Source organism: Myotis brandtii, unplaced genomic scaffold (genome assembly GCF_000412655.1).
Source record: "Myotis brandtii unplaced genomic scaffold, ASM41265v1 scaffold232, whole genome shotgun sequence".
NCBI lineage: Eukaryota > Metazoa > Chordata > Mammalia > Chiroptera > Vespertilionidae > Myotis > Myotis brandtii.
The window spans coordinates 484,479-493,711 of NW_005358729.1; the positions used below are offsets into that span (position 1 = coordinate 484,479).

General features: G+C 39.7%; 1 protein-coding gene across 1 annotated transcript in view; it reads right to left on the bottom strand.

Annotated features, from left to right (window-relative positions):
• The window catches only part of LRRC69 (leucine rich repeat containing 69), a 31,376-nt gene that overhangs the window by 4,474 nt on the left and 17,669 nt on the right, over positions 1 to 9,233 (bottom strand). Inside the window, exons 6-8 of the mRNA XM_005866527.2 lie at positions 6,228 to 6,423; positions 2,924 to 2,995; positions 1,631 to 1,732 (exon numbers count right to left, since the gene is read on the bottom strand). Of these exons, the coding sequence (XP_005866589.2) occupies positions 1,631 to 1,732; positions 2,924 to 2,995; positions 6,228 to 6,423 (370 nt within the window). The remainder of the gene's footprint in view (positions 1 to 1,630; positions 1,733 to 2,923; positions 2,996 to 6,227; positions 6,424 to 9,233) is intronic.

A 9,233-nucleotide genomic window follows, 5' to 3' on the forward strand; every position in this document is an offset into this window, starting at 1 on the left:
TATATAATACTTAAAAATAAATCCTTACTGGCCAAGCAACAACAAAAAATATATTTGATTTACTCCACTAAGTGTCCCCACCTCCCCAGTGTCTGTGCCAGTAGCCTGGAAGTCCTATATAAATGTTACACAAACACTGCATGGATTTGAATTAGTTTGTGAAACTTTTTTTTTCTGGTCAAAGTGAAAGATTTTTTAGTAGTATTAAAGTAGTCCATCTTAGGCTCTGAAATGAATCTTTGCGAATACCTACATAGATGTAGATGTAGATATATAGATACAGATATAATCTGTCACTCATTCACCCAAATTAAAGTATTTTTAAAATAACAACAAAATGTTATAGATTGCTGTCTCCCTGTTCCTTATGACGCTGTCCCTTCGACTTCACAGGCATCTGGGAAAGCTGCCTTTACACGGCTTGGGTTCCTTAAATGCCTGATCCTTCAGCAGCATAACCTTCTACCCACTTAAGCTCATTCTCCCGGGTGGTTACATAACTGAGGTCATCCTTCCTGAAAAAAAAAAAAAAGTACCCTTTCAAACTAGTATTACCAGGACTGATAAGTTACGTGTCTATTACCACCCTCTCTTTACCTCTTTACACAGAGCATAACTTGTGATTCTGAATAAAATGTTGATTTTAGAGTAAGTTTTAGCTACAAGAATTAAAGTCTAAGTCTCACTATGAAGCTTCAGAAAACTAATACAAGATTCACTCCCCAAAATATCAGATGGTAGAAGAATTTGCTGAAATACATGGGACCTATAAATAGGTCACAGTTCACATAGTACACTTTTCCCATTTAAGATTTCTGGAACTAAACATGTGTGTTGCATCCGGTGTGTCTCTTGACAACTCTTAACATTACCCATTACTTATATTCTTCTCCTACTTGCTGCTAATGTATTACTTTGGAAGATATAGCATCAAAATATAAAGTTATTACTTGGAAATGTGAGTATATATAAAGTATATATACTTCACATAGTACACTTTTTCCATTTAAGATTTCTGGAACTAAACATGTGTGTTGCATCCGGTGTGTCTCTTGACAACTCTTAACATTACCCATTACTTATATTCTTCTCCTACTTGCTGCTAATGTATTACTTTGGAAGATATAGCATCAAAATATAAAGTTATTACTTGGAAATGTGAGTATATATAAAGTATATATACTGGCTATGACAATAGTACCTTTTCGGACACCTCTTACAGGTACATGTGTTACAGGATTCCAGGGCAGGAGGAATAGGGAAACTGAGACAGGGAAGTTAAAACAAGGCCAAACAGTGTGGCCAGTTTGCAGCCAGCTTGTAACTAACAAACCATTATCTTCCCCAGCCAAGGACACAGCGAAAATGGTTAAAAAAACCTCTCTAATGAGAGAATGCAGAAAGGGAGCGGGAAAGGTTTCCATTTTTCTGAATTTAGTCACTCTGGAAAACAGATAGGATGACATTAGATTCTATAAGCAAGACAAAGAGATTATGTCTAGGATTCACACTGCCAATAGACTAGGTGGCATTAATCTTGCTGATTTGGCTAGAATGCTTTAAAAGAAAGCTCTTTACAACTTAAATCAGGGCTTCATTTGGAGGCCTGTGTGAATGACTCAGGCTTCACCTGTAGGCTCAGGACGTCCAGCTGCTTGACAGCACTAACAGGCTGCATCAGGAACAGCGGGTTTCCCTCACAGTAGAATTCCTTCAGCTTCAGATGCTGAAACTTTCAAAACAAAACAAAAACTTCATTTCACAACAAAGTAACAAATTTTACTCCTGAGGCTACATCTTCAAGAAAATTAGATTTAAAATGCTTTATTTAGGACTTATAGTCCACATTAGTATTTTAACAGCAGGACCTAATCCAGTCACTATGAGGTGCACTGACCACCTCTGGGTCCCTTCCCCTGGCTGGCAGGCTCCCATCGTCCGATGGTGAACAGGGAACCGGGGGTGGGTGGCAGGGGATGAGGGCAGCACCAGGCCAAGGCCGCCCCCGCCCCCAGTCGCCCCACACACAGAGGGCAACCCGTGGCAGGGGTGGGTTCGGTGAGCGGGTGGGAACGGCCGACCTCTCGGTCCCTCCCCCGGCCAGCAGGCTCCAATCGCCCGATGGCGAATGGGGAACCAGGGGTGGGTGTCGGTGGGAGGTGGGGCCGGCTGCTGGCAACTGGGGAAGATGGCCCTGATGGCAGGCCAGGCCTAGGGACTGTACCCATGCACAAATTTCATGCCCCGGGCCTCTAGTATGGTAATAATAGAACTAATACATTTCTAACACAACTAACTGTAGCTATGACAGTGCTTTTTTTTTTTTTAAAGATTTTTATTGACTTTTAGAGAGAGAGAAAGTGAGAGGGAGAGAGAGAAACATGGATGTGATAGCAAAACATCCATCAGCTTCCTCCTACAAAGGAATCCCACCCACAAGCCCAGGGATGTGCCCTGACCAGGAATCAAACTGGCAGCCTTTTGGTGCATGGGAGAAAGCCCCAATTGAGCCAATCAATGTCTCTATCTCTATATCCCTCTCCCCTCCTCTAAAAATCAATAAAACTATATTTTTAAAAAATGTATGCTCTTGAAAATAATATTTTCAAAAAGTATTAAGTGGCCTAAGATAGTATATACTAACAAAAAACACTAACCATACAAATATATTAAAATATTTATGATAGCAATCATAGTTCACTTAGTTCCAACAACTTCAGCTGGCACAGAACACAAAGGAAGGACAAAAGGACAATAGGACCACAATAGGTTTTGAAATTCTAGAACAAAAAAAGGTATTTGAGTCATTTGTATAACTCAAGGTTCCAATTACTACAGGTTCTACTGGTTGTTCATTTTGTTCTAATCCCAGTAGCATAAACAAAAATGTCTTTCCATTATAATAGAACTCCACTCTACTTACTCCTGTTGGAAATATCTGAATGACATTTCCAGCTATGTCTAGGATTCTTAGGTTTGTAAGATGACACAATACCTGTTTAAAAAAACAACAGAGAGATTTTTTAAGAATCTGTACGATACATAGAATCATAAATATTTCTTCTAAGTTCGAACTTGATGGTATTGATCATCTTTCCTAATTACCTGATCAATTCTTTTTTACATCCTCCCCAAAGAAAATCGCTGTATCCTGGATTGTCAGATTCTCTGAATTTTCCATTTCCTCTGACCACTCCAGGGCAATATAACATGGTGGCCAAGAGTTAGGCTATTTGTAGGTTCAAATCTCACTTCTGACACTTACTATGGGTAAATTTCTTAATCTCTTTGTACTTGAATTTCTCCATTTGTAAAATGGAATTGCTAATGGCAGCCCCTACTTTAGTGATTATTGCATGGATTAAATAAATTACTAAGTGCTTACTAAAGGACCCAATACAACACAGTCGTGTGGCTCAGTGGCTAAGCATCAACCTATGAACCATGTCGGGGCACAAGCCCGGTTGCAGGCTAGATCCCCAGTTTTGGGTGTGTGGGAGGGGCCAATTGATGATTATCTCTCATCATTTCTATCTCTCTCCCACTCCCTCTCTGAAATCAATAAAAATATGTTTTTAAAAGGGCCTAGTACATAGTGAGCAGTAGGTAGACATTACTATCATTACAATGGAAAGAATCTTTGAGAAACGGAAAACAGATGTAATCTTAGAAAGTTGTCTCTAATTGACAATTCTACCACTGGCATATATTTCTTATCTCCCTTTTGCTTAGCACTGTGCTAAATGAACACTTTCCTTATACTGTAAAGAAAAATCTGTTAGGGTCTCTATCTACATGCCTAATGTGACTGGATGGACATATACATTCATACACATGTGAAGATATACACACAATTTATAATGTACCAGAAAATGATTCCTAATTTTTTCATAAACAAAACAAGTATTTTTTGTAAATATTTATTGTTAGGTTTGATCAAGCTAACTGGCTTTTCAGGTCATTTCACTATGGACAGTCCCTTTGCTGAGACCACATTTCATTTGTGGTGACCACATTCCATTATCTCCCCCTCCGGGTTTGCATAAAGAAGTCTCCTCCCAGAAGAAAGTCCTCCAAAAGTCCTTTAAAAGCCACTGACTCCCATCACTGGGTGCTGGAGCCATCCAGGCTCAGCCACCAGGTGTGCGGATGATCATTCGTAATCCCTCACCACTCTGGCCTCATGCGTTCCTCCTTCGGTGACCTAACACTTATATTTACAAAATAATGATAGACTGAATCATATTAAATGTACAAGGACATAAATGATCATAGGCATTCTTTATATAATAATTCAGGATAGGACTTCCTAGCATTTCAATTCTTTAAAATCTAAACTCCTTGGGATTTATAAAATTATTAGAGGCCGGGAGCACAAAAATTTGTGCACTCAGGGAGGTCCCTCCGCCCAGCCTGTGCCCTCTTGCAGTCTGGGACTCCTCAGGGGATGTCCACCTGCTGGCTTAGGCCCGCTCCCCAGGGGATTGGGCCTAAGCTGGCAGTAAGACATCCCTCTGGCAGCCCGGCAGCCCTTGGGGGATGTCCACTTGCTAGCGGGGAGCAGGCCTAAGCTGCAGGCGGACATCCTTAGCACTGCTGAGGAGGCGGGAGAGGCTCCCGCCACCACAGCTGTGCTGGCAGCCATCTGCCTGGCTTGTGGCTGAGCAGAGCTCCCCCTGTGGGAGCGCACTGACCACCAGGGGGAAGCTCCTGCATTGAGCATCTGCCCCCTGGTGGTCAGTGTGTGTCATAGTGACCAGTCATTCCCAGAGGTTCTGCTGTTAGGGTCAATTTGCATATTACCTTTTTTATTATATAGGATAGAAAGAGGACTTTTAAGTTAGAGAGACATGGATTTGAGTTTCTTCTCTGATCTTTGCAAGTTGTGTTCAAGTCACATAATCTCTTTTCCTTATTCTAAATTGGATATAATAAAAAGAGCTACACCATAAAGTGTTATAAACACTAAATAATATAATGCTTCAGCACGATGATTATATTGCTGCTGTTAAAGCTTTTCCCTCAAAAAAAATGAGTTATACTTTTAATAGATTTATTTTGTAATTTAAAGAAATTTTTACTTGTTTATAGAAATTAGGATTTTTTAAAGAATGTAAGAATAGAATTTTTAAAAAATATTCTTATTTGTAGCCTATAACTTGGTATGTTTCCACATATTACATTATACTGTACACCAAATTTTTAAAGAGAATATTCCCTTGAAAGAAAAATGAAGGCAGGATTTGACCTGCTTTTGTTATCTCTCAATTTACTGCATGACATCCATTCCTGCCTACCAAGTTAATTTTAATTTGCATAAGAAGGAAAGGTAAACCCATTGACAGGTTCCTAGCAGGAAACAGTACTCTCAAAGAGAGAAATCTGAGGTGAGTTGAGTAAAGTCACTATTTATAAAAGTTTGACAGGATTTAGAAAAACCTAAACTACAAAATGTAGTTCCCTAAAACCTCAAAGTTCCCCAAAGCTGGAAAACAGCAGGAAGTTATTTTACCACCATAGGCCTAAGGAGCCAAGGGGAGATGGTAATGGCCCATATGAGAATCACATGACATTAGCTATAGCTTTCCAAAAAGGTGTGCAGGAAACTCATAGCACCCCATCAGACAGGGTATCAGGGGAACACCATCTGATATTCATTCTCCTATCCTTTCACCTCCTGCTAGTGCCTCTAATTGGCCATGTCCAAGAGGAAGCCAGAGGATGTAGGAGCTGATACTGGTGCTTCTCCCAGATGCAGAGTAGGTTGAAAAAGGATAAAGTGTGGATATGAAGAAAAAAATGAAAGTTATCTAGCACATATTCAAAAACCACATGTACTTATATTTTGTGCAGCATATAGGGTTGCCAGATGAAACATAGAAGCTTCACTTAAATTTGAAACAAACAATGAATTTTTTTCATATAGTTATGTCCCATGCAGTATTTGGAACATACACTAAAAATTATTCATTGCTTATCTGAAATTCAAATTTAAGTTAGTATCGTATATTTGTATTTACTAACCTGGCATCCTTAACTATGTGAAATAAAACAAGTTACAACCATCCTTTGTCACAGGAATTTGGGAGCTGACTCCATCTAATCACAAGGAAAGCAAATGATGGTGTGCACTCAGCTACCCATGTCCATTCTACAATCCCCCTGAATCGTGCTGTAAGGAGACTTCTTCCCCAACCAAAGAAAATTTTGTCCCATGCTTTGCTTACCTCTGGCAAAATTTCAATGTTGTTTCTGGCCAGAAGAAGTTTCTGGAGCCTCTTCAAGAACTTAATCTCTTCAGGTATGCAAATGATCTGATTGTAGTTAAGTTGAAGTTCAGAAAGATTCTTAAGAAAACAAAGTTCTCTAGGAATACTGGTTAGCTGGTTATGATTTATACTCAAATATATAAGGCTTTCTAATCTGAAAATTAAACAAAGTATATGAATGAAACACAGAAAAGGAAAGCCTATTGCACAGACACTGCTTGTCAAAAGCCATGTGTCAATTAATCTTCTTGTAGCTCATCTGAGCTTTATTTCAGTCAAATGTTCACAACTACTGTGAATAATCGGAGCATAAAAAATCTTGGTTGTAATCAAACTTTTGAAAATAATTTATATTCAGATAGCTTACATTAAAAGTAGTTTATGTAATCAAATCCTAAATTTTTTAAAAATGTATTTTTATTGATTTTTACAGAGAGGAAGGGAGACTGATAGAGAGTTAGGAACATTGATCAGAGAGAAACACTGATCAACTGCCCCCTGAACGCCCCCTATTGGGGAACAACCCTGCAACTGGAATCGAACCTGGGACCCTTCAGTCTGTGGGCCGATGCACTATCCACTGAGCAAAACCAATCAGGGCAAAACCTAGATTTTAAAGAAAGAAAATTCTATTTTCATTCTGTGTACATACACATTCACTATATTAAAGAGAAAGCCAAAAACAAAGGAGGACATATACATGCAGAAATATGCATATACATATAAACACCTACATGGATATAGGTATCGGTAGAGGTATAGTTAAAGATTATAGATCTTGTGCCAAAAATTTGTGAGAACCACTTAGTTCCTGTGGAAGATGCAAAGATGGGTCAAACACAGACTCTTTATTTATATATCATGGCCTAGAAGGAAATATTACCTAGAGCCATAAAATGAGGATAGAAAATGCCATTGGACTGGGAGAAAAATATTAAGAACATTTGAGTCTATGACTACAGATATGATACCTGAGGTATATCATAAGCATTTTTGAAAAACTGACATTTGAACTTGGCATTGAATAATAAAACTTGTAAAATTAGGGCAACAAGAGGACATTGTAAGCTAAGAAAATATCATTTTGAATAAAGAAACAACAACTACAAAAATTAGCACTACCTTAGCACCAATTACCTGTATGTGCATTTAATCTAATCATCAGTACAACTCTTAAGGCTGGAATTATTCACTTAAAATCAGAAGTAAGAAAAATAAAGGATCAGAGGTAGTAAATACCTTGCCCAAATTTCCCATCCAGTAGATAACAGTTTCAAGATTCAAATGCAGACGCATTTACTAGCAAAGCTAATAATAAAAATATATAGTGCTTGCTTTGACAGTACATATGGTAAAACTGAACTCTATAGAGAAGATTAGCATGTGAGTTTCATTCCATCTCTATAGGTAAAAGAATATTTCAAAATTAAAGAGGTGGTCAAGGACCTCGGCAGCCTGGTGGCATCATAGGACCTCCGAGTCTCTCCCATGGAAGGCACAAGTTGGACAGACATCAGAAGGGGCATATATGGGAGAACAGCAGAGGCAGGGCTGGGAGTGAGGACAGAGATAGGAACCTCCTGCAGCCCAGCCTTCCCTGCAGGCCCAGAGGACACCTCAGCAGTAAAGAGCTGGGGTGCATCTCCACGGAACAGACTAGATGGGTGGCTGGCAACACTGAGAACTGGGCCCAGGGGCAGGGGCAGAGAAATGGTGCAAAAAAATATCAGTGCTCTAAAGCCTGCTAGAATTGAACGAGATTCCACAGATGGGAAATTGGCCCACTCCATCCCCCTGCAGCTCACAGGGCAGCAAGCTGAAGGTAAAAGCACTGAAACTGGGGGGGGGGGACCCAGGCGAAGTAGTTTGTAATTGTTGCTGCTAAGCCCATAAGGAGGAGCAGAACTGGAATTCAGGTACTAGCTACCCCCACCCAACCATCCCAGTCCCCTGTGGTACATCCTAGTGGAAGCAGCTAAGTCAACCTGGAGTCACTCTGACTACAGGGAGTGGCACACGGAGCACACAGAATATCCATAGCCTCCTCTGCGGATCCATGGGAGGGGTTCCCTGAGTCTGAGATGACAGGGTAGTGGAGGGGATGCCCAGCTACTGGGGAACGAGGAGAGGTCTGCACAGTTTAGCAGCCGTGGGCAAACTACGGCCCGCGAGCCGGATCCGGCCCGTTTGAAATGAATAAAACTAAAAAAAAAAAAAAAGACCGTACCCTTTTATGTAATGATGTTTACTTTGAATTTATATTAGTTCACACAAACACTCCATCCATGCTTTTGTTCCGGCCATCCGGTCCAGTTTAAGAACCCATTGTGGCCCTTGAGTCAAAAAGTTTGCCCACCCCTGGTTTAGGGGCACTGCCCCAAGAGATCCAGGCAACCCCTGCAATAGAGGTAAGAGAAATAAGAACTACTGCTTCAGCGCCACCTACTGGAAAACAAATACCTCTACATTTAATTCTTTTTAAAAGCAGTTTACAATTATGCAAATGCAAGAGCAGAGAATTAACCCATTAAACACAATGAATAACCAAAATAACAAAGGAAATCCAAAAAAAATCTTAAAACCTCTAGAAAAGAACTTAAAGTCATGGAAATATGTGATTTAAATGTCAGAATATTCAAGACTGCAGTTCTGAAAAGCCCAACAAGATACAAGAGAACTCAGGCAATTCACAAACTCAGAAATAAAATCAGTGAACAAAAAGGACTATTTTACTGAAGAGGTAACAACTATAGAGAAAGAGCCAAACAAATACTGTAGCTGAAGAACTCAATAAAAGAGACGGAGAATGAACTAGCGAGCTTAGAACATAAAGCAGACTAAGTGGAGGGAAGAATTTGTAATATCAAAGATAGACATCTAGAAATGAGTCAGATGGAAGAGAAATTTGAGAGTAAAAAAAAAAGTGAAAGAACTCTATAAGAACTATCAGATTCCATCAGAAAG